Source organism: Centruroides sculpturatus, unplaced genomic scaffold, assembly GCF_000671375.1.
Source record: "Centruroides sculpturatus isolate CEXI.00-Female unplaced genomic scaffold, Cexi_2.0 scaffold1157, whole genome shotgun sequence".
In the NCBI taxonomy this organism is placed as follows: Eukaryota; Metazoa; Arthropoda; class Arachnida; order Scorpiones; family Buthidae; genus Centruroides; species Centruroides sculpturatus.
Window position 1 is genome coordinate 24,537 of NW_019385292.1, and position 27,352 is coordinate 51,888.

A 27,352-nucleotide genomic window follows, 5' to 3' on the forward strand; every position below is an offset into this window, starting at 1 on the left:
ATTAAAAGTTCGAAATCGAAAATTGCTACCATCGACAATCCATATCATCACCTTTAGGGATTCAAACATCGGATTATCCAAGGCTGTAGATTTTTAATTTTATTGCTAAGCTTCATTCCCTTCACTAAGAAACATATATTACTTTCCTTTCCAACCAGTTGGATTTGCATTGAAATGACGTGTCAACAGTGCCTATTATTAATTATGGTCCTCTCCCCTTTCGACTTTCCATCAATCTCGAGTGCCAAATATTGGCTAGAGAGCGAGATGAAGGGGAAAATATATATATATAATTCAGGCGAAGTAATTTTTTTGATAAATAAGAAAACGAATTATATATGCAAATGATAAAAGCGTTTTGAAATTATATGTAAATGTATAGAATACGTTCAGCAATCGTTTCAACTTTCGAAATTATTTTAACTGTTTGTTTTCAATATAAATTTAAATTCTGTTTCTAAAGTAATGTTTTACATTCAAATTGAGTCTTTGCCATATTTATACATCGAAACGGAATCATTGTTAAGAGTTATGAAAGGAAATTTAAAGAAAAGAATATATTTTTTTTAGATGATTCANTTTAACTACTTACCCGACTGAATCGCCTTTAGCTAAAAAAAAAACTAGTAAGAATTTTTAATTAATTTAATATTTAAACAAAAACTGAAATGAATAAAAGTCAAGTTTATATTTATGATTTTTTAAAGATTTTTATATAGGCTTATATATATATATATATATAAATTTTTAAAATATTCGTTTTTAAAAGGTTATTTTCGTGTAGTAAAAAAGTACAACTTTTACTTTTGAATATTTTGAATGTAGATATATCCCTTAGAATTCCTATAATAAGACGACGACGACTTGCGGCGATTTCGAATAAATCTTCAATCCACGATTCAATAGTTCTGTATCAAATATTCTTTCTAGAAATTTTCGAATCCTGGAGAGAATATTTAATAAGGAACTACATAATTCAAAGAAATGCAAAATAATAGTTAGAGAGAGAGAGTAAAAAAAAAAATTGAACTTTTTCGATATATATTTTTTTTCTTTTTACTTTAAAGTTGACATTTATGAATTTCTCCTCAAGCTAGAATCGAATTATAAAACTTTATATAGGTTGAAAAAAAATGATAATACTATTTAAGGAGTTAAAGGATTTCTAATTAATTCTATATGCGATATACCTTACAGGATAGGAAGAGACGAAGTGAAAAATGTAACAATATAAGCCGATTAATGTATGTTTAATAATAATAATAATAATAATAACTTTTTATTTTAGATTATTGACATTATTTTCTGCGATTATTTTTTACTTTATCGTAATTAGTTAGCATTAAAATCGAATTTTAAATCATTAAAAAAAAATACCTGTCTTAACTGTAGCAATATTCGCTGTTCCTTCAAAATCTTTCATCCGAATTAATTTACTAACAATAAGCTGGAAGAAAACCTATAAATCATAATCCATTCATTGAAAAGCAATAAATCACTCGATTTTTTTTTTGAAAAAAAAAATTATATATAATAATCGAATCGATTATAAATTTTAAAAGTAAAAAGGCGCGACTACTAATCTACTAATCAATAATAAGAAAAGTTGAAAATTTGTTTAAAAAACAAAACAAAAACAGTTGTTTGGGATAGAAATAGGCTAGCTAGAATCAATGAGTGCGTGTTAACAGGCCATTTAAGTTGGCCCCCTTTATGATTTTTCATCTCTTACTAGAGACTTTCATCTCCATCTTCTGTGAAAACGTAGTTTACCATTGCTGGGGTTAAGTCTGTTCAACCGATGTCCGTATAGTATAGTGGAAGGTGACGAATAGATCCGATTTACTATAGCGTGATGAGATTTTTGCGTGTTTTTCGGCAGTTTAAAGGAATGACCTGCCGCCTAGATATACACCGACGTGCAGTATTAGACTTAGTCATCGCTAGAAGGTGGGACAATGTACATCCTGCGCCTTTATATGCGATGGACACGAAGGCTACAGAATGATGGCAGAGAAAGATAAAATAGCTACGCTACAGACACGCTTTGATGGCAGTTGATTTTCACATCACTACAGAATTTAATGTACTCATTTTGTGTTGTTTTGTAAAATTAGAAATTGCTTTTTTTCTTTTGCTTAATTTATTTTTTAATATACAGTTTTCTCGATTTATGTGGAAAATTTTTAATCCTATTTCTTAATGATAAAAAAGAAAAACTATAGCAAATTTTGTTTATAAAATATTTATGCAGATATATAATAATTTCAATATTTAACTTTGAAAATTTTAGTATTTTTCATAGCATAATACTTTCTGATAAGATTTGAAGATTGTAGTAAGAGGATAAACTTATATGTGACATTTTGAATTTAAAAAACTCGAAAAGGATAAAAAAAGAAAGGGGGAAAGGAGTCGGAAAATGTTATTTTTCCAATCAAATCAAAGAAATTTCGACATTTCTATAGAAATTTTTGTCCTTTAAACAAATAAAGATTGTTATTTTTAGAAAATTCTTCTGATCTTATACATGATTTTGATATTAATGAATATTTGATGTAAGATCTAGAATCAACTTTTTATACTACGTCTGGTATACATGTATATAAGATTACTTAAGGGTTATGCATTTAATTTTGTCAAAATATAAAATGTTAAAATAATAAACTTTTCAAGTACTTTACTATATAAAATGTTGATGTTTTCAATATCGGTATGAAAAAAAAAAAATCTCAAAAATTCTTTTTATCTAGCTCAATGAAACTTCAGCATCAGTTATAACTGGAATATTCGATCTAAATAAAGTACTTATATTGAGAAAATTGTATATATTGTAGACTAAAGAGATGACACTCAGTCTCTGTTGGGTTAAGTTAGCTTGTGTCAGGTGTCTTCATCATCTCACAGCATCCAATCGGATACCTTAGTTTTTCTCTATTAAATCCTCCCGCAGAAACTGGATTCAGTGTTTCGTCCGATAGAAGCTGTGTTTAAAATCTCTCTTACTCGTTTCATATCAGGCGTATTTTTTCTTTGTTTTTTTTTCCTTTCTTATCTAGCTCAGCTTATTGGGATTTAGCAAAAAAGCCTTATCGACGTTGACGGTGAGTCGGCATTGCAGAAATTGACTTTCTTCCTTCCATGTGGAGTTGATTTTCTTTCTGTAAAGAAAGCAAAGTGATTACGTGCTTCTGTCGGAGAACGTCACGTAATTGATGTTGACTGCACAAGAAGCTCACGCGTGATACACTGCATCGAGGCTGAAGCTGACACCGTATATAATTCTAAAGCTAATTGAATGGAAATTACACATCGCATACTAACAATTTACCATATTCTGAATAATAATTTGTTGATTATTCTAGCCGTAACTTTGCCAAACAATAATTCTGATGAGGCGAAACATACTCCAGAAGTTTATAATAATAATAATACAAATATCCATAACAAAAATAGAGTCCTTGTGATAAAAAGGGGCTTCTTATTTATTTATTTTTTCTTTGTTAATAATGCATTAAAGTACTAAGCCATATAAATTTAAATGTAATTCCGTTATAACTATATTAAACTTCAATAATAATAAATAAAAATGGCGTGATGAAGTTAAATAATCTCTAAGAAAGTTTGTTACTCGTTTATGTGTTTAAGCATTAAAATTCACGAATGTTAAGAGAAAATAAATAAATTTAACTAAGTGAAAGTTCAAAAAATACGTCACACACTTAGTAATATTGCTGACGTGTAAAGTTAGACTTCTTTCAATAGAACATTAATTAAAAGTTCGAAATCGAAAATTGCTACCATCGACAATCCATATCATCACCTTTAGGGATTCAAACATCGGATTATCCAAGGCTGTAGATTTTTAATTTTATTGCTAAGCTTCATTCCCTTCACTAAGAAACATATATTACTTTCCTTTCCAACCAGTTGGATTTGCATTGAAATGACGTGTCAACAGTGCCTATTATTAATTATGGTCCTCTCCCCTTTCGACTTTCCATCAATCTCGAGTGCCAAATATTGGCTAGAGAGCGAGATGAAGGGGAAAATATATATATATAATTCAGGCGAAGTAATTTTTTTGATAAATAAGAAAACGAATTATATATGCAAATGATAAAAGCGTTTTGAAATTATATGTAAATGTATAGAATACGTTTAGCAATCGTTTCAACTTTCGAAATTATTTTAACTGTTTGTTTTCAATATAAATTTAAATTCTGTTTCTAAAGTAATGTTTTACATTCAAATTGAGTCTTTGCCATATTTATACATCGAAACGGAATCATTGTTAAGAGTTATGAAAGGAAATTTAAAGAAAAGAATATATTTTTTTTAGATGATTCATAAAAAAAGGTTTAAAATAGAAAAGAAGAAATAGTATTTTTATTTATTCAACATTCAAAAATTTTTAAAATTTTCTATTCTTTCGAATAATCTATGAAAAGAATCGTTTCTATAGAATTTTCTTCCCCTCACTTTAAATCGTCTATCATTTCAAAATGTTATCAGCGCAAATATTTAACAATAAGCTGGAAGAAAACCTATAAATCATAATCCATTCATTGAAAAGCAATAAATCACTCGATTTTTTTTTTGAAAAAAAAAATTATATATAATAATCGAATCGATTATAAATTTTAAAAGTAAAAAGGCGCGACTACTAATCTACTAATCAATAATAAGAAAAGTTGAAAATTTGTTTAAAAAACAAAACAAAAACAGTTGTTTGGGATAGAAATAGGCTAGCTAGAATCAATGAGTGCGTGTTAACAGGCCATTTAAGTTGGCCCCCTTTATGATTTTTCATCTCTTACTAGAGACTTTCATCTCCATCTTCTGTGAAAACGTAGTTTACCATTGCTGGGGTTAAGTCTGTTCAACCGATGTCCGTATAGTATAGTGGAAGGTGACGAATAGATCCGATTTACTATAGCGTGATGAGATTTTTGCGTGTTTTTCGGCAGTTTAAAGGAATGACCTGCCGCCTAGATATACACCGACGTGCAGTATTAGACTTAGTCATCGCTAGAAGGTGGGACAATGTACATCCTGCGCCTTTATATGCGATGGACACGAAGGCTACAGAATGATGGCAGAGAAAGATAAAATAGCTACGCTACAGACACGCTTTGATGGCAGTTGATTTTCACATCACTACAGAATTTAATGTACTCATTTTGTGTTGTTTTGTAAAATTAGAAATTGCTTTTTTTCTTTTGCTTAATTTATTTTTTAATATACAGTTTTCTCGATTTATGTGGAAAATTTTTAATCCTATTTCTTAATGATAAAAAAGAAAAACTATAGCAAATTTTGTTTATAAAATATTTATGCAGATATATANAATAGTCATCGCTTTATCAGACCTGATACTTTCGACTAAATTTAAATATATATATATGAAAATTTTTAGTAAAAACTAAGAAAAAGTATTTATAGTAACTTTAAATTCATCATCAGATAATACTAATAATAAGTAATCTTAAATGCTAAACTATTAGCATCTGATAAAGTTAGCTTTTTAAACCCCACAGAAGGAGAAATTTAAATATTAAAATCGCATAATGAATTTAAATATAAAATCTTTTTCGTTATTCGATTCTTCTCGCCATAAAGAATATATCATCCTTCTTAATTACGGATTATTTGTGCTGATAAGATGACTAATATAATCCTTATACTTATTAAGAAAAGTTTGAGGAATCATTCAGGTAGTCAATTAACAAAAGTTTCGTTCCAGATGACATACCTTCTATCTAATCCCTAACAATCATTAACTCCTCTTCATAATTATGCTCGGATGACATTTTAGCCTATAAACTTATTTTCTTTAAAGAATAAATAAAGAAAAACTGTAAAGTTGTAATCTCGTTTGCTTATCTAGATTAAGCTTAACGATGCCAGTAATTATATCTTATTTTGTTAAAGCAATGAAGTCGATAGTGATTTCGCATCAAAAGCTGATCAAATATATAACAAGACTTAATTAACGAGATGTTATTACTTTAAAGTTAATAAGATGAAGAAATAAGGCAAGAGCCATAAAATTTTTCTCTACTTTCTACTGGATTATTTTAAGTTTAATTCACTTTGCTACATTTAATATCTTTTTTTTTTATATTATTAAAAGTAATTTTCTCTTATAAACTTGCTATTTTTAGATTCTTATCGTCTTGGTTTAAAAAAAGAGAACGTGGAATTTTCTTTAGCTTTTTTTTTTCTAAAGAAAAAAAATTATTTTAATGATGTTGAGAGAGGAAAAAAAATTTTTGTTTTTTTTTCCTATCGAAATCTAACAATGCTAGACAATTGATAAGCTCAATATAAGTTTATCTACTGAAATTTATTTTTTCATAATACGTTTGGCATTTTCCTATCATCTTATCGCGCCATCGTCATCACTCCACTTCTCTTATGTAGATTATTTAATATATTTGTCTCAATACATTTTAAAAATAGTAAACTTTAAAACACTTCTTAAATTAAAAACATTACATTATTCACATTTTTATACGTTATTTAGTTAACGCTCGACATAGAACAATCATCCGCGACGAGTTTGAATTTGATACTAGCTCTCATTTGATAAGATTAAAATCATACTTTTTCTCCTCTTTTTTTTTATTTCAAGAAATTAAAGTATAAAAGCTATGATTTATGTTCTACAGGAACACGTAGAAAATAAGTTATTTTTGGTACTTACTTCCAGAGAAGAAAGAAAGCAACGACCAATGCAACGATCACTACTGATGTGCAAACGGCTATAACTGGAAGGTAAGGAAAACTGGAATGACGATAGATTGTTCCGACAGTCACCAGATGACAATTTTGAAGTCCAGTACCACCCGCTCGACATTGCTGTTGTGATGGCGGGGGAGGAGGAGGGGGAACACCAAACTGCGGAGGTGGAGGTGGGCAGTCGCATTGAGTGTAATCGACTTCTTCGGCTTCCCAATAGGGACTTGGATGGGGATAATGTCCCACTGGTGACTCCATAGGGTCTTCACCCGGGTTGGTACCTATAAAGAAAAAAATAATAAAAATAATAATAATTTCAAACCTAAATCTCTTTTACTCTTCGTTCAAAGACGAAGAAATCAATAGAAAACATAACATAAAGATGCACGTTAACAATGACGTTAGTTACTATTTAAATGCAAATATTACAGATAATTCTCGATAATTGAAACTGCCCGAGGAATTAGTTATAACAGTGGCGTATTTAATGAGAACAATATGTAAATATTAATAATATTTTCATACATAAAAGCTTATTTTAAATATTTTAATTGAAAATAAATCGAAATTTTTCTTCCAAAAATATAATTATTTTTAATTCATCTTTCGAATGCGGGGTCGAGATATTTGCATTTTTATTACATAATTTCACCTTGGAAAATTTATTATTATTATTTTTATTATTTATTTATTTGTTTTTTTTTTTAGCTGGAAAATTTCATCTTAGGACATTAAACACGTATCCTACAGATAATCATATCAGACAGTCCATATTTTTCGTTGAAAATGGAAAAATTTCCATCACAAACTTTTCCCGTTATCGAGTAAGTTTTCCAATGATGCCAGAAAAGCAAGTTTCTTTGGGACGGCTAAAAATTTAAAATTTAAATCAATCCAAATCCTACAGTTCACTCGTCCAAAACCAGTCAACAGGAATTGCCCGTTCCTATCAGTTCCAGCAGAGTGCCCATAGCGGATGGTAAGCGATATNACATAACAAAATATTTGTTTTTGATAAAAGAGAATATAGATTCTGAATGACGTGGGTTCACTTCCCATTTGGTCCAAAACATCATTTTTTTTTCTTCTTTGGACATATGATTTATGTGGCTTATGCTCGTGGTTAATTTATTTATTTTTATTCTTTACATTATCATCATTATTATAAATTATTTTCTGGTCATTAAAACACATAAAAGACCATATTTTTTTTCAAAATTTTCGTAATTTGTATTTATTCAAAATCAATTTTATTTACAATAATTTGTTTGTAAATTACGATTATTATTCTAAAAAATTTTACTTTAACTTGACTTTAGAATGTTTGCTTTACGCGATATCTATGAAATATTCTTTCGAATTATTCGAAGTTATTCTCTATGACTGACAACAGCTTAAATATAAGAGCACTACGAAAAATCATTGGAGTCTTCTCAGTGCTTCACTCTTAACCTGTCATCGCTTTATCAGACCTGATACTTTCGACTAAATTTAAATATATATATATGAAAATTTTTAGTAAAAACTAAGAAAAAGTATTTATAGTAACTTTAAATTCATCATCAGATAATACTAATAATAAGTAATCTTAAATGCTAAACTATTAGCATCTGATAAAGTTAGCTTTTTAAACCCCACAGAAGGAGAAATTTAAATATTAAAATCGCATAATGAATTTAAATATAAAATCTTTTTCGTTATTCGATTCTTCTCGCCATAAAGAATATATCATCCTTCTTAATTACGGATTATTTGTGCTGATAAGATGACTAATATAATCCTTATACTTATTAAGAAAAGTTTGAGGAATCATTCAGGTAGTCAATTAACAAAAGTTTCGTTCCAGATGACATACCTTCTATCTAATCCCTAACAATCATTAACTCCTCTTCATAATTATGCTCGGATGACATTTTAGCCTATAAACTTATTTTCTTTAAAGAATAAATAAAGAAAAACTGTAAAGTTGTAATCTCGTTTGCTTATCTAGATTAAGCTTAACGATGCCAGTAATTATATCTTATTTTGTTAAAGCAATGAAGTCGATAGTGATTTCGCATCAAAAGCTGATCAAATATATAACAAGACTTAATTAACGAGATGTTATTACTTTAAAGTTAATAAGATGAAGAAATAAGGCAAGAGCCATAAAATTTTTCTCTACTTTCTACTGGATTATTTTAAGTTTAATTCACTTTGCTACATTTAATATCTTTTTTTTTTATATTATTAAAAGTAATTTTCTCTTATAAACTTGCTATTTTTAGATTCTTATCGTCTTGGTTTAAAAAAAGAGAAAGAGAGAGGGAGGAGAATAAGGTAAAAATTTTGTAAAATTTTAATTAGATTAAGGGAGAAAATGTTGTGTTTTTATCAAATTTACGATTTAATTAGAACAATTTAAATTGTGTACAATCTTGACAATTTTCTTCTTAATGAAAAATATTTTGACGATATAAACTTTATTTAATACAAACACTTATAGTAAAGATACGCAGGTTGCTTTAATTGAGGTCTTATTACACGTCAGTCGTCAGTTCAAATGACAATAATCCCGTAGGAAACGTAATTAAACTAACAGTTGTCAGTTATAAGCAGCAGATGTCATTAATTCGAAGGAATAAAGATAGTTTGAACGGCAATTGATAAATTGAAACAAAAATTAATTAGCTGTATTTTTCTATTTTGTTATAAGATTAATGATCTCTAGCATCTTTTGAACGTTGAACGGTACTTAAAAAATCATTTATACATATATATGTATATATGAATATCTTTCTCTTTTCGATATCTTACTCTATATAGAACTTCTAGAGTATTATAATAGAGAAAATAGCTTTAAATTTTCCATTAAATTTGTCATTTTTTCCCCTTCTCCAAGAGATTTTTGCTACTTGGAAAAATGAGAAATCATTTGTTGTATAGAAGAGGAGAGAAGAAAAAAACTCCAAGATCGACTTTATCATGAAAATACTTTTCTAGTAGATAAATATGCAGTTTAAATAACTATTGATAAAAATCATTACCTGCTAATCTACTCAATAATGTTTAAATTACGATATGGAAGCAGTTACATTTGAATCTCTATCAGTAACTTGGATAAAAATTTTACTTTTTAAAATAAAAATACATTGAAAAAAAAAATAAAAATAAGGAAAATTTCATCTTAGGACATTAAACACGTATCCTACAGATAATCATATCAGACAGTCCATATTTTTCGTTGAAAATGGAAAAATTTCCATCACAAACTTTTCCCGTTATCGAGTAAGTTTTCCAATGATGCCAGAAAAGCAAGTTTCTTTGGGACGGCTAAAAATTTAAAATTTAAATCAATCCAAATCCTACAGTTCACTCGTCCAAAACCAGTCAACAGGAATTGCCCGTTCCTATCAGTTCCAGCAGAGTGCCCATAGCGGATGGTAAGCGATATCCCGTCATGCACCGCGAACCACACTCTGGTATCTTAATCGAACATTTCAGTAGTCTTTTGTCATCCTTTCCATAGAATTATGGCAAAATTCTCCATTGCTAAAATGAATAATTCTACCAACCGTATAAGTTTCCATAAACACGTGTTCCTCAATCCAGACATATGTTACGCTTCATAATTATAAAATTTTACTACAACTCATGCTTAAAATTAATGATAAAATATAAGTATAAAAAGTATAGATTTTGTTTTTTAACTACTTACCCGACTGAATCGCCTTTAGCTAAAAAAAAAACTAGTAAGAATTTTTAATTAATTTAATATTTAAACAAAAACTGAAATGAATAAAAGTCAAGTTTATATTTATGATTTTTTAAAGATTTTTATATAGGCTTATATATATATATATATATAAATTTTTAAAATATTCGTTTTTAAAAGGTTATTTTCGTGTAGTAAAAAAAGTACAACTTTTACTTTTGAATATTTTGAATGTAGATATATCCCTTAGAATTCCTATAATAAGACGACGACGACTTGCGGCGATTTCGAATAAATCTTCAATCCACGATTCAATAGTTCTGTATCAAATATTCTTTCTAGAAATTTTCGAATCCTGGAGAGAATATTTAATAAGGAACTACATAATTCAAAGAAATGCAAAATAATAGTTAGAGAGAGAGAGTTAAAAAAAATTGAACTTTTTCGATATATATTTTTTTTCTTTTTACTTTAAAGTTGACATTTATGAATTTCTCCTCAAGCTAGAATCGAATTATAAAACTTTATATAGGTTAAAAAAAAAATGATAATACTATTTAAGGAGTTAAAGGATTTCTAATTAATTCTATATGCGATATACCTTACAGGATAGGAAGAGACGAAGAGAAAAATGTAACAATATAAGCCGATTAATGTATGTTTAATAATAATAATAATAATAATAACTTTTTATTTTAGATTATTGACATTATTTTCTGCGATTATTTTTTACTTTATCGTAATTAGTTAGCATTAAAATCGAATTTTAAATCATTAAAAAAAAATACCTGTCTTAACTGTAGCAATATTCGCTGTTCCTTCAAAATCTTTCATCCGAATTAATTTACATATGCAACCAGTATTTTCGATTTTTATCATTATTAAACTATTATTAGTATTTTTTTTTATAAATAATAAATAATAATGACATTAATCCTTAGAAATAACATAAATTTTAAGAGGCTTTATTAATTTTAACAAGCTTTTAAACCTTGTAAAAAATTGATTATAAAACGATGTTTATTTATAGATTTTTAACCTTAATATTTATATAATAATGATTTTATTAAAGAGAAGTTTTAAAAAAAGAGAAAGAGAGAGGGAGGAGAATAAGGTAAAAATTTTGTAAAATTTTAATTAGATTAAGGGAGAAAATGTTGTGTTTTTATCAAATTTACGATTTAATTAGAACAATTTAAATTGTGTACAATCTTGACAATTTTCTTCTTAATGAAAAATATTTTGACGATATAAACTTTATTTAATACAAACACTTATAGTAAAGATACGCAGGTTGCTTTAATTGAGGTCTTATTACACGTCAGTCGTCAGTTCAAATGACAATAATCCCGTAGGAAACGTAATTAAACTAACAGTTGTCAGTTATAAGCAGCAGATGTCATTAATTCGAAGGAATAAAGATAGTTTGAACGGCAATTGATAAATTGAAACAAAAATTAATTAGCTGTATTTTTCTATTTTGTTATAAGATTAATGATCTCTAGCATCTTTTGAACGTTGAACGGTACTTAAAAAATCATTTATACATATATATGTATATATGAATATCTTTCTCTTTTCGATATCTTACTCTATATAGAACTTCTAGAGTATTATAATAGAGAAAATAGCTTTAAATTTTCCATTAAATTTGTCATTTTTTCCCCTTCTCCAAGAGATTTTTGCTACTTGGAAAAATGAGAAATCATTTGTTGTATAGAAGAGGAGAGAAGAAAAAAACTCCAAGATCGACTTTATCATGAAAATACTTTTCTAGTAGATAAATATGCAGTTTAAATAACTATTGATAAAAATCATTACCTGCTAATCTACTCAATAATGTTTAAATTACGATATGGAAGCAGTTACATTTGAATCTCTATCAGTAACTTGGATAAAAATTTTACTTTTTAAAATAAAAATACATTGAAAAAAAAATAAAAATAAAGATTTACTATATTTTCTCCTATTTTTCTGTCTTTTCCTTGAAAAAAAAAATTAAAACAGGAATTATAAAAGTTAACTGTAATTTGAAAAGTTACTTTAATTATATATTAAATTTTATTTATTGTTAAGTAATATAATATAAACTAAATTAATTTTTATCCATTAAAAATTATATTAAAATAAAAAATTTAATTTTATAATTTTGTAAATAACTGTGGTGCTTTATCAGATATTTTTGCAGTAATAAATTATAAAATTTATAGCTGGATGGAGGAGCATGATTTATGTGGCGCCATCTAAGAGAAAAAATTTAAGATAGTGAAAATATTTTTATAGGATTTATATATATATAAATACCTTTACATATTATCTATACACAGAATAGCCTATATACAATATATATAAACACACACACACACAGCTTAAACTAATTTAAAAAGCAAGAAAATTTTCATTTAAAATATTAGAGTAATGAATGACTTAACTTTACTAATTTCTAGAATAATATAATAATTAAAATTATAAAGTCATGTTATTATAGAATTTAACAACATATTTGCATTCCTATTCTGCTAAATATGTTCAAACTTCCCCGTTTAAATTCTCATTAGAATTATTACAATATTAATTTTAATGAGGTTAAAATCATAATGACATAGCGAAAACAAGTTATTTTATGAAGTTTATTTTTAATTTATTGATTTTTTAGATTTTGATATATTTTTCAAAAAAAATGTAATAAAAAAATGTTATAAAATTTATGAGAAATAATCAAATTTGATACATTTTATAAATCATTTTTGTAGATAACTTTGTTATCCTTTCCTAGAAATTTCAGTGAGTAAGCAATAGTTCTAAATCAATTTGTTTCTGTAGATGTGACTCAAATGTTAAATGTAATAATTTCAAAAATTACCGTTTTTTTCTCTCTCTCTTTTCTTTTCTATATAAAAAAAAGTTTACAAGTCTTGAATCATCAATAAGTTGCGAATTATAGAAAGTTTCGTCAAAGCTTCCTGTAATTTTTCATCCAATTTTTTACTTCTGTCCTTATTTTTTTTTTAATCTTAAAGATCAAAAATTGTTAAAGTATCGAAAAATGACAAAAGATAATCTAGATTTAAAAGAATTTTCTAAGAACTTTCTACTTTAAAAAAAAAATTTATGTCTTCATCCACTTTTTATCATTTTATGTGATGCGGATAAAAGATCAAATTATCTAAAATTATTACATCTTTCTAGTTTATAAAACGTTATTTTTAACTATTTTTTTAAGTTAAATCGATTTTATAGCATTATTTTTATTTAAGAAAAAAGAAATACATTCTAAATATATTTTGAAAGTAAAACACAAAAACTTAGAAGTCTACTGTACTAAAGACACTTATGAATACAGCATGGTATATGTCATAAGGCAATGATTTCCGCAGGAACAGGAAGTAAGCATCGAACAGACAAGGTTTCGTACAGGAAATGGCATCGTCGTGTCATCTTTCTGTCCGAAAAGGGATCTTTTCCTTCAAGGGTGACAGGAAATGACGTCATTATTGCCAATTGAAGTATCGTCCGAAAGAGATATTCAGAACAAGCAGAAATAAGGCGATTTTCCAGATAAAAGTCATTTTATAAAATGAAACTAAAGTGATGACTCGTTCAACTTTTAAGATTTATTAACTTCCATTAATGTAAATTTTCGTTATTATGTAGATTTTTAAGTATATTTATCCTATACAATTAATAATCTTAAACTTCTTTCTCGTTTANTATATATATATATATATATATATATATATAAAGCAATAAAAAGTATAAAAAGCAGAAAGCACATTCGGCTTTTTGATAACAGTTGTTATTGTGTTCTCCTTGACAACCCGAAGTGAATTGTCTACTTAAACAATCTGGTTGTCACAACAAAAATAAAAGACTTCTCGGATGAAATTTAATACTATCAAAAGTCATTAAACTCTATCAACAATAACATAAAAAAGAATTATAAAAATTTAATTAACTTTTGATCGTCAAAAAAAAAATATCTCTGACGATGAGCTAAATCTTACACTATATTTATTATATAAGTGACAATATATTTTAAATTTATTTTTAAGATATTTGTATATTATTTATAAACAAGTATTGACAGACAATATAACATCAGTCAATGCGTAGACCTATTGTTTTATATCCTTAGAAGAAATATTCTTAACGATTGGGATAAATTAGGAGATGATGCATGTTAATAAATATAGAAAAAAAATTAAATATAAAGAAAAGACATACCTCAGTTTATAATTAATGTGTTATTTTAGTAAATGAAAAGAATTTGAAATCATAAATCACTTTTAAAATATATTTAACGTTAATGTAGCCGTGTAATAAATTAATAAAATATTTAAGAATAATTTTTCATTAAAAATAGTTTTAAAAAAATATTTTCTAAACGGTTTAATCGTTAATTTGAAAATAATGTGTTTTAAACTTATTAAAATAAGAAACTTACAGCTCAAATTTCTATTCTATAAGAATAAAATATAAATGAAACAAGCCACTAAAAATACATATTATTATATTAAGATATCATTCTTTAACATAAAATGAATGCCTAATTTAATTCTGTTTAGTTTTATTAACGCAATGACTAATAATTCTTGGTCGTATTGTATAAAAGAAGAGTCATCCCAATCTCATCTTTAGCAATCAAATGTTGCAGGCTATTAAAGATCCATTGATGTATAGCTCGAGTTCAGGATCTTTTGTAGTAAAGGAAATGATGATTCTTTGTTAAATCTCACCCCAGCAGTCATTACCATCGTTAACTCTTATCTGTCCGTAAATCTGAGTCTGCTGCAGTTGGCCTATAATTATCCCCACCCACAACATTTGTGTATAAGAGGGTAGGACCCTTGACACGTGATTAAGAAAGACTAATGAGAAGTCGACAGTTTTGCCGATAGGAGGTAATATTGCTGGAGTCTTTCCATGCATTTTGTCTTGTTGATTTGACAGGAAAAGACATAATTTTCATAAAACTGGATGCTATCGACGATAACGTATGCTATATATTTCTCTGGTTTTAAAATTTAAACATTGATCTTTACAACAAAAATTATTAATAGTTGACATATATTATAAATTCATCAACCTATCATAATTACTTATTATACAAAATTATTCTCTCAAGGGAATAATATTTTATGGAATAAAGTCTTTAAATTCATAAACAACTTTCATATAATTCATTGTAAATGGCTTTAAATATAATATTTTAAATGTAATTATTTAGATGGTCTTTTAAAATATGCGTATATATATATTTTAATGAATTGATATAAAATACTTTTATGTTGGAATTCTAAAAGGTTTCGAATTCAGAATCCATTACGTTTGTGCAATCATTGGAAATTCTGAAAATTGTTAGTCTGATGGAGAATTTTTGTCAGTAACTTGAAACATTCTGACTGAATTTGACGTTTAAATAAACACAAGACATTCCTAATACTTTCTGGATTATTACTAGAAAAGCTTCAACTGTTTTCAATGGATTCAAAAGACTTTTACATTTTCTTTTTTCATCTCTAAGCAAATTTATCAATTTTTCTGCGGCATAAATTTATATTTTAATTAAAATTTAAGCATAAATTTATCTACTTGTATATTATTCAAGCATTTAAATAGATTCTTAGATACAATTAGAAATGAAATATATTGAAAAATAGATTATAAATTAATAAAGATAAATGTCACTTTGAATAGATAATGATGAACTAAAATCTCTTAAAACTATACTAATTTTAATTAATTTTCTCGCCAGTTTAAATCATCCATATATCAATTTTATCTTTCCTAAATCTAAAATAAATACAATTATGATCCATTTTTATTTAATTTTCCCCTATTAAAATTATTTTATTTAACAAGAATTAAATAACTAGAAGCTTGATATTATCATTATCATTAAACATTTTCATTAAAAGACGATAAAATCGGGTTATAATTTACATATTCTAATATAAATTAAATAAGTATCGTATCGTTATTACTTTAAGATAATAAAATTTTCGAGTGGATTTTAATATTTTAAGAGGATCCATTTTTATATTTAAAACTCTTAAATAAATATTTTAATAATTCATAAATATGAATATATTCCGACAATAAACTTATTAACAATTTAACAGATAATATGAAGGAAGAAGAAGAAGAAGAAGAAGAAGAAGAAGAAGAAGAAAAATNTATTCAAGCATTTAAATAGATTCTTAGATACAATTAGAAATGAAATATATTGAAAAATAGATTATAAATTAATAAAGATAAATGTCACTTTGAATAGATAATGATGAACTAAAATCTCTTAAAACTATACTAATTTTAATTAATTTTCTCGCCAGTTTAAATCATCCATATATCAATTTTATCTTTCCTAAATCTAAAATAAATACAATTATGATCCATTTTTATTTAATTTTCCCCTATTAAAATTATTTTATTTAACAAGAATTAAATAACTAGAAGCTTGATATTATCATTATCATTAAACATTTTCATTAAAAGACGATAAAATCGGGTTATAATTTACATATTCTAATATAAATTAAATAAGTATCGTATCGTTATTACTTTAAGATAATAAAATTTTCGAGTGGATTTTAATATTTTAAGAGGATCCATTTTTATATTTAAAACTCTTAAATAAATATTTTAATAATTCATAAATATGAATATATTCCGACAATAAACTTATTAACAATTTAACAGATAATATGAAGGAAGAAGAAGAAGAAGAAGAAGAAGAAGAAGAAGAAGAAAAATAATAATAAAACAAAACATAAAATTTATTATTCTACCTTAATTAGTATCATTTTGAAAAATTTCTAGAATGAATAAAAATTTGACTAGAGATTCAGCATATTGCAAACTTTCTTTATTAGCTTTTCAGAATGGAAGCAATGAGAGAAGAGAAAGAGAGAGAGGGAGGAAGAAAAAAAATTCTTGTACACTTGTGTTATTGAAATTCTATTGTTAGAACTTTCTAAGCTAATTCAAATATCGCCAATTGTTTGTCACCACAACAGAATATTTTTATAAACCTCTTCGTCTGCTTTAATTAACAAAGTTGATGATATATTTTTTTTTAATTTGAGAAGAGTTAAACCATCCATTTTATTTTCCATATAAACGTATAGAAAAAAAGAGAGAGTGTGTGTATGTGTGTGTGAGAGAGAAAGAGAGAGAGAGAGATAAAAAGTTTCTAGCTAAAAGTAAATTTTTTTTTTCTGTTTTTTAAAACAATTTTCTATATAAAAACATTAATAATTTAGATAAAAGTTTTTGACTCTTAATATAATTTTAATCTATTATTTTCCATTTAAATTTTCTCTCTCTCTCTCTCTCTCTCTCTCTCTCTCTCTCTTGATGCTCTACTTTACACGTTGAAAATATTGGATTTCATTCTGACAGTTTGCGTGACAATTTTACCTACGTTTAGAAAATGTCCTTTTAGATTACATATACGATAAAATTCCCAGCTTGTGGATAGAATTTGAAAGTTTATTCAAAATTTACATTTCTTTTACATAAACGCATCATGTATTTTGTAACTGCATGCTTTATATAAGTTGTATATATAAATATATATTTAGATCTTTATTAAAGCATGATTTATTCTTTGTAAATAAAACTTTTTTTATATTCTTAAATAAATAAAACTGTTACATATAAATTATATATATATATAGGCTATATTAATAAGAAGAGGACTTTTATAAGGAAATAATAATAATTATTTTTATTAAAAAATATAGTAAATATTATTGTAAAATTATTAGAATATTCTAAGAAACGTCTTACAATAAACGTGTAAATATAATTTAATATTCATGTAAATATAGGAAATATTCCTGTCAATAGATGAATGATTCATGTAAACATAGTGGAATATTATTGTAAATATTTTGTTTTCCTACAAATTCAAATATAATCTTAGTATATTATAAATTTTCTCAATAATTTTAACTCGATTTCTTAAAATTAATTAGACTACAATTTGCAAAAACTGTCGGTCTGCTTGTCTGTCCTCCCTTAATCTCGAAAACTGAGTTAGATACATGAAAATAGCGAGCAGATATGGAAAGTTTAGGGGCGAGAGGTCCTGATTAACAGTATAGAAAGTTCCAGTATAAACTTATTTCAATTGAAAATTTTCTTTTAAATGGTGTCAGATGACCGGCCCGACTCTATTGTTAAAAGAAAAGTATAATTTACAATGGCAAAACACTACTAATTTGAGGTGGAACGAATATATTTTAAATTAAATAAATTAAAAAATATGATTAAAAATTGCAGCCCGACATTGTGACGATGTCACAATAAATAGTTGCTGGTTATTTAATGTCTTTGTGTAAATCTATGAAACTTCTCTATTACATTTTTATCTCTCTTCTTCACAGAATTTATTCTAATAATAATTATAATGCGGAATTTTAAAGAAAGATATCGCCAAATCTTGATATTATTGGAGAAAACATCACTATGAAAATTTATCATTTAGATTATTGCAAGGATTAAATCGTGGACACTTTATAGACATTTTATCTTTGTTTTTTCGATCATAGAGATATTTACTTTAATATGAATAATACCCAGGAGTAAAGTTTATATATTTTCATTTATTTTTTATAATTCAAAAAAGATGGTTGAACGTGATAGGACCATTAATTTTGTGACTCTTCGTATTTTTTGTTAGTTGTATCACCTCGAAAGATCTCTGACTCTCCCCCTAATACTTGTTAAAGGTTTATTATCGGATATAATTTCATTTTATGGTTAATTAATCCTATTTTTAAATAAAAAAAATATCTTAAAATAAACGTTTCAAATAAATTATGTTTGTATTTAAATAGTCTGCTAACATTTTGTAAATATATTCTCTCATTTATAAAAATCAATACACGAACATATATTTAAGAAATATTCCTGTCAATAGATGAATGATTCATGTAAACATAGTGGAATATTATTGTAAATATTTTGTTTTCCTACAAATTCAAATATAATCTTAGTATATTATAAATTTTCTCAATAATTTTAACTCGATTTCTTAAAATTAATTAGACTACAATTTGCAAAAACTGTCGGTCTGCTTGTCTGTCCTCCCTTAATCTCGAAAACTGAGTTAGATACATGAAAATAGCGAGCAGATATGGAAAGTTTAGGGGCGAGAGGTCCTGATTAACAGTATAGAAAGTTCCAGTATAAACTTATTTCAATTGAAAATTTTCTTTTAAATGGTGTCAGATGACCGGCCCGACTCTATTGTTAAAAGAAAAGTATAATTTACAATGGCAAAACACTACTAATTTGAGGTGGAACGAATATATTTTAAATTAAATAAATTAAAAAATATGATTAAAAATTGCAGCCCGACATTGTGACGATGTCACAATAAATAGTTGCTGGTTATTTAATGTCTTTGTGTAAATCTATGAAACTTCTCTATTACATTTTTATCTCTCTTCTTCACAGAATTTATTCTAATAATAATTATAATGCGGAATTTTAAAGAAAGATATCGCCAAATCTTGATATTATTGGAGAAAACATCACTATGAAAATTTATCATTTAGATTATTGCAAGGATTAAATCGTGGACACTTTATAGACATTTTATCTTTGTTTTTTCGATCATAGAGATATTTACTTTAATATGAATAATACCCAGGAGTAAAGTTTATATATTTTCATTTATTTTTTATAATTCAAAAAAGATGGTTGAACGTGATAGGACCATTAATTTTGTGACTCTTCGTATTTTTTGTTAGTTGTATCACCTCGAAAGATCTCTGACTCTCCCCCTAATACTTGTTAAAGGTTTATTATCGGATATAATTTCATTTTATGGTTAATTAATCCTATTTTTAAATAAAAAAAATATCTTAAAATAAACGTTTCAAATAAATTATGTTTGTATTTAAATAGTCTGCTAACATTTTGTAAATATATTCTCTCATTTATAAAAATCAATACACGAACAAATATTCTATTAATATTAAAATGTATAAATATTTACAAGGATATTTTTAATTTGTTAAAAATATTCTTAGAAATTAGTAAAATGGGAAAATGCATTTATTGACTTTTTAAATTTTCCCTTTCTTTTTTAAAAAAAAAAAAAAACAACTCTTTCGTGTTGATTTTTATTACAGTTATTAAAAAATTTTATGGGAATTTTTGAACATTTTTATGAGTTTATTTTCTTATCTATCTTCCAAATTTACTTTTCTATAAACGAGAGAATAATTAATATTCAATATCCAGATGTTTTTTCTTTCCAATTCATCTAATCAAAAGATTTCTAATTTCGAATAAGAAGACGGACGGACAGTTTATTGAATACCTATATTGAAAATCATATTTTTTTTTTCCTCCTAAACTAAAAGGAAGATTATTCGTTTCTTTCGTGGAAAAAAGAAAAAAAGTATATATGAACCAGTATTAAGAATACTTCAATTTTCACAAAGACTGATCCTATTTTATTGCGTTAGCAAAGAAGAAAAAAAAAAATGCCTGGAGAACAATACTGCACACTTATAAATAAAAATATCTGCATGATTAAATGTCAATTTTGAAGTTTTTTATGCTTTTTTTTTTATTTATCACTCTTCTAAAAATTGTCTACAGCATCCTTTTTATCAATTTAAAAACTATATTAACAGACATTTAAAGTTTTAAAACAACTAAAAGTAAAATTAACACGATTAAACGTGTATAAATAATGACGATAAAATATAATAGAAATTAATACACAATTTTTTTTTCTTAATTCGAAAGAAAAACAAAATGTAAATAATTTAAACGTAATTTAATGTCGTTCGGAACCTGTTGAAATATAAAAATTAATTAAAATAAATCTGGATTTTTTTTTGTTTTTAACCTGTAATAATAGTATATGTTTTGAAAACCTTGAGAATTAACTCGGATAGATGAACAGAGTCATCCTAATCTGTCAAAATCGCCTCAACATGACCTCAATCTCTGTCAATACAGCAAATGCTGTTGGATAACAATAGTCGTCGCCTGAGATCGAGATCGAACTGGCAATGCCAAAATCGATTTAGCATCGATGCCTTACCCACTTTCCCGCATCGAGAATCAATATTAAACATTTACCGAATATTTTGTATCTTATTTATCCAAGCGTTTTGTATATATATAGATAGATAGATACATTACATGCATTGTAATCATCAAAGAAGATTACGAGTTAGTGTAAGAGTTTTTATATATTTATTTATTTTCTTTTTTAAGAAGCGTATTTAAAAAAGAAAAAAAAATTATCTCGAATTAATGGATAATTAATTTATCGCGATTTTAAGTGAAAATTGAAAGGATGGGGTTGTTTTATTTTATTTTATTTTATTTTTCGGAAATCTCTAGACGCATTGTACTCTGAAGAATCGACACAGGATGAGGATAGAAAAACTTCTACCAAACAATTCTGTTTCCCAAATGACTGTAGCAAAGGAAAAGTGCAAGGTTTGTCGTCATGGCGACGTACGTCGACTGCCTGGCAGTCAATTTAGAGGCTTGCGCCTTCGCCATCCGCATTTAAACGAATTACGAACTGCCAGAGGGGACGAGTCTTTCTTCGCTGAATCTTCTTTGAATGAAGATCCATTCCTTGATGATGCAACCCCTTGGCAATATTCGTCTAGTACATTACTCATAATTACACTGTAATCTATCGATGTGGTTTTGAACGAGGAAAAATTTCTACCCCAAATCACTCTTACTAAGTTTTGAAATTGGAGAAACATGACGTAATTCTTTCGAGGATTATTAAAATGATAACGATTCAATCGAAAGCTTACAGTCGTTATCATTTAATTATTTATTCTAAATTGAAAATTTAACTGTGGATAACTAATTCAATCAATGAAGTTTAGAGAAAGTTAATGTAGTCGACAATGAGATATTAATAAAGTGATAAAATATGCATAAGCCTGTCTAAAATTTATTTTTAGTTACATTTAACAACGTTTATCTTTACGAAAACTTTAGCCTTTTGCTCTCATAAACCATCAAACGTTTCTGATTAATTCAATTTCTATACCCAAGAAACATTTTTCATTAATATAAAAGCCTTTCAAATAGCAAAATGCTTATATTATGTTACTGAAAATCCATAGAGACATTTATCTAACTTATATTAACTGTTCATTTCTTATAATAAATTTTTTACATTTGTACGCTCGAAGCGATGGAAAAATCGGTTTATCGTTTCGACTTTTTAAATATTAATATATGACTTATGTTCTGATATCACTAGAAGTTTTGATAAATATTTTTATAGAATTTATCTGAAAGATAAACGTATATAAATACATCTTATTAATAAATTTTAATTATATAGATAGAAAGAAAGAAGAATTATTTAAATATGTACATATACTGCTTATACTGTTATAAATCTCAGTAAATAATTTACAAAATTTTATTCCCTAAACTATTAAATAATCATAAAATCTTTTTCTTTCTTTTTTCTGCGGATTTAAAGATTTAGAAAATTTAAATAATGTGTTAATTAATTTTAATTAAAAAGCAATTTTTACTTGATGATATTTTAATTTCATTTAACCACTCAAAAATAATAAATTTTGCTTAACGCGAAGTAAACAAATTTATATACGTCTACATATATACGAGGTTGACGGCTATTACTAGTTAATTTGTCTTTTCGCGTTCATTTACGTATGATCTAGTCATGTCATCGCATGCTAACCTCATTTGTGAGTATGTAGTACATATTAGAAGCATCTACTATTCGTGAATAGATTACTGCATACCACTACATAAAGGCACCTGTACTAATGTGTCCAATTTGCTAAACATATCCGATAATCGATTTTTAACTCAACGCCCGAATATTTACTTTAACGATACTAGAATCTTGGCGCCAAATCCAAATCTGTCATAAGTTACTACATGCTTTACAAGTATAGAAAAGAATTTTTTAGTTAAACTCTTAGATTTTTACATAAAGTTTTTTTAAAAGGATAACTCACCTGTCTCCTTGTAATCCGAACCAAACAAAGTCGTACATGATTCTTACGCACCCAGACACCAAAACACAAAGTGAGCTAAGCTACTCTCTGGAGATCGGACAGTCATTCTCCGGCCCGCTGTCTACGTCACATCCTGTATCCTCCGCTAAAAGAAAGCACGCATCACTGAGGACGGTAGCAGAGCAGACAGCTCACTGTACAGTGACTGCCACCAGAGAACTCTCGGGTCAATATACGGGAGCCGGGACTGTGTCGTGTCTTTCCTATCCACCATCGGCATCAATCAACGTCCGCTAGGGCGGCGCTGCCATCGCTGCCAGGTGGCGGCACCACGCAGATGATGCCAGAACTACCTTACCTCTCTGTAAGATTTCATTCAAAACCATTGTAGTTGCCAAGAAGTTTACTTCGTCTCCAAATGATCCGTTTTCAATACATTAAGTTTTGGCCATTTGGTTCAATCTTACCCGTTTAACTTGAAAAATGTTTCTTCTATATGACTATAGAAAGATATCAAGAAAAATTCACATTGCTTTTGTTACATTGATAAATTTTGTAGCCCCTGTAAATCTAGTTTCACTGCAGAGTATTGGTGTTTGGCAACGTATCTCTTCTCTCGATTTAAAGTTTAATTATTGCGGGAGAAATCTTTCTTTTCTTTTTTTTTTTTTAATTAAAAGGCGAAAAATAAAAAATAAAATTAAATTAAATCTAACTAAATTTAAAATAATTTTTAATCTGATTAAAAAAGTAAACTTTTTAAAAGATAAAAAGTAGAAAATTCTAATTCGATCAAATCAATTCTGATGACATTTTAATTGGAATAATCTCTTTAAAAATTAATTATTAGATATTTACATATCATAATTATCTTATAACAGAAAGTGATTATAGTTAACTATTCAAATTTAAAAGTAATTTTTAAAAAAAATAATAATAAATAACGTTTAAAATTGGATTAAAATTGCTATACAGTTACTTCTATAAACGATCTTTTAAAATGAAATATTTATTTTGACAATTTAATGAATAATAAAGCGATATTATTATATTTTTACGTTTAGAAACTCGTCTGAGATGCTTAATTATTAAAAAAAAAAAAGCATGTATTATATTACATTAGTCTGAATATTGTTTATTAAAGATTGATGAAGGGAAGAGTAACTGGAAATTAGTATTTTGAATGAATAAATAAGAATATTTATTCTTTTAAAATTATTTAAAATTTAAATTTTGTTTGTTTTAAGAGAATATTTCGAAATTTTTATTGAAATATTTCTATAAAAAATTGTTAATAAATTTAAAATATAATATTGCAGGCGAAGTAAGTAGATAATTCAATAATATTCTAATATTGAATTATCGTTCATTTTGTGGATAATTTCGGTCCATAATTGTCTGAAAATCCCGAATGTGTTTAAGTATACGAATGCCATTTGTTAAAGTAATTTTTTTTTGCCATTTCTCTTCATTTATTTCCTCCACTTCTAATTAGCTCGGTTCGCATGTGCAATCTCGCGTGCTTGGGTGCAATAGTAGATAAGAAACGAGACCCTAGACAGTCGTTAACAATTCATTAAAAAATTTCCAAATTAGCACTTAGCCATTGGAAATATTAGAACTATAGATGATCGTAATTAACTTAAATATATAAAGTATATACGTATTGAAAAATAAGAATATTTTGAATTGGTAGAGAAGTAATATTTTTAAGTGTAATGGCTAAGAAATTTTTTTTTACTACTTTAAAAATTAATAATATAATAATTCAGTTATTTATTTATCTTATAAGGATAGAAAAGACAATTTTTCTACGATGCACGAAATGTTTTAGAAGTTTTTCGATTGTCGAATTAATCCAATAATATTCTTACTTCGCTTTAAATTTTACATATTTTTATCCCGATCGGCCGGTAAAATACATAGAAGTATGCATGCCGTGCAGTTGCAGCAATTTCCTATTTCAGGATCATAAAATAAGTTATGGCAGCGAAGATAACCGCGTCTGAAACAATGTCAATTTTTCGCAAAAATGGTTTACATTTCATATCAAAACCCTCACCTTAATACGCGCTATTTTCAATTCTTGAAAAAAAAATGAAAAATACTTTATAAATCATACAAAATATCCTATTCAATCCACTTTCAAAATAACATATTTTCCTGACTCGAAATTCCGAAAATCGATCAGATGATAAAAAGAAATGTAGTCGAGTCTTTCTATTTCCTTCAATTATATATACGATCGTAGTTTTTGAGGGAAATACTAGGGATACATTCAATCAATATCCCTTTTTCTAGGGGATTCAATTTAGATTTTCATTTTAGAATCTAAATTGAATCTGAGGGGTCATGTTAGACCGTCCAATTTTTGGATAGGGACATACACACTCTCGATAACAAGCCTCCCCTAACCTGCACACAGTTTCATTAGGGGACTTATCTCCACTACCAGATAAGTCAAGGGGAAGGTTGGATCGGACGTCCGAACGTGATAAGAGTCAGTTTCAGAGTGTAGTGAGTCACCCAACAAACCTGTACAACTAACTTGCACATGTAGAAGACCCCACTAACCCTTTTCACTCGGAAAGATCTTTTCTCTACAGTTGCATCTGTGAATATAGATAGCTTCAATTCTCATTGCGAGTAAAGTTTAATGCACCGTAATTATTCAAAACTGTAATTCTAATTGTACAGTCTATGCATATTCCTATGATGTTATAAATTGACTTCGCTTCAATTTTTTCTCGTTTCTTTCAAATTTATATCGGATAGCCTCAGGTAAGTGGTAGAGATGTAAGTAAAAAGTATTGTGCATTACATAATGGAATTTACATTATTGACAAGAACAATATTTCAATTTGTAACCATCTGGACAGATACGACCCGCCAGGCTCGTTTTACTATTTGGTTATCTGAGAAACTTTCAAATCGTATTACTTTCTTCTATTCTCCGATTATACTTCGAGAAATGATAAAAAATAAACTTTGCTATAAAATAATTATTTTATTTTAAATCGAATTTTATTTTTTTTTATCCATTCATCTTTAGTCTAAGAATATAAAATGAATTCATTAATACATCTAAATTTATATAAATACTTTTAGTAAAATAAATGATCAAAATTCATACAAATTAAAAATAATAAAAATTTATAATATATTTAAGTAGATTTTTAGTACTTTAAACGTGAAACGATATAAAAAAATATTAAAAAGTAACTTCATATCATGCGACTGAAATTTATGTTGTATAGGTTTATCCTTTTAGAATTTTTTTGTGTGAATTATGACATTAATAAATCAAAAACGGAATCGTTAACTCTATAATAAAACGTATTTTCTCCGTTTATTTTAATGTTTTCTAGAATATAAAACCTTTTTCCAAGAGCGAAAAAAATGTATAAGATATAAGCTAATGCAAAAGAACAGATAACCAGTAGAGCTATATCAGCTGAGCAACATCAATAGTGACATTTGCAAACTTTCCGACGCGATGTCATCACTCAGTGTTGTTGTTTTTTATTCTCAGAGTACTCTAATGAGGGCTTAGTCGACTACGTAAGCGACAAAGCTGTCACATTGAATCCCAATCCAAAGAGAACCGTGTCGTCGCGACTCATCTCCTGATGTCTCAACGCATCTAGTTCAAGAAGTGTGTATGCTCCGACAACACTAAGCGGTATCAAGACATCAAGTCACGACCGGTAATGCCTGGGGCGTGGAAAGTGTCGTGACACGAACAGGCCCAACAATCACTACATTCTGTCTTTCTCTCGCTCTTCCCCTTTGTTTTGAAACCCTATCGAGAAATTGTAGGTGAAAAGAAGTCATTCGGACACCGACTCGAGGAGAGCATTTTTTGGTTGCAAACTGGAAGGTCCGACAGGAAATAGGGTTAGTGACGAAG

General features: G+C 27.0%; 1 protein-coding gene across 1 annotated transcript in view; it reads right to left on the minus strand.

The window, feature by feature from the left end:
- The window catches only part of LOC111637258, a 34,655-nt gene extending 23,338 nt beyond the window's left edge, over positions 1 to 11,317 (minus strand). The window contains exons 1-2 of the mRNA XM_023382709.1: positions 11,227 to 11,317; positions 6,710 to 7,025 (exon numbers count right to left, since the gene is read on the minus strand). Of these exons, the coding sequence (XP_023238477.1) occupies positions 6,710 to 7,025; positions 11,227 to 11,317 (407 nt within the window). The remainder of the gene's footprint in view (positions 1 to 6,709; positions 7,026 to 11,226) is intronic.
- Between the last annotated feature and the right edge of the window lie 16,035 nt (positions 11,318 to 27,352).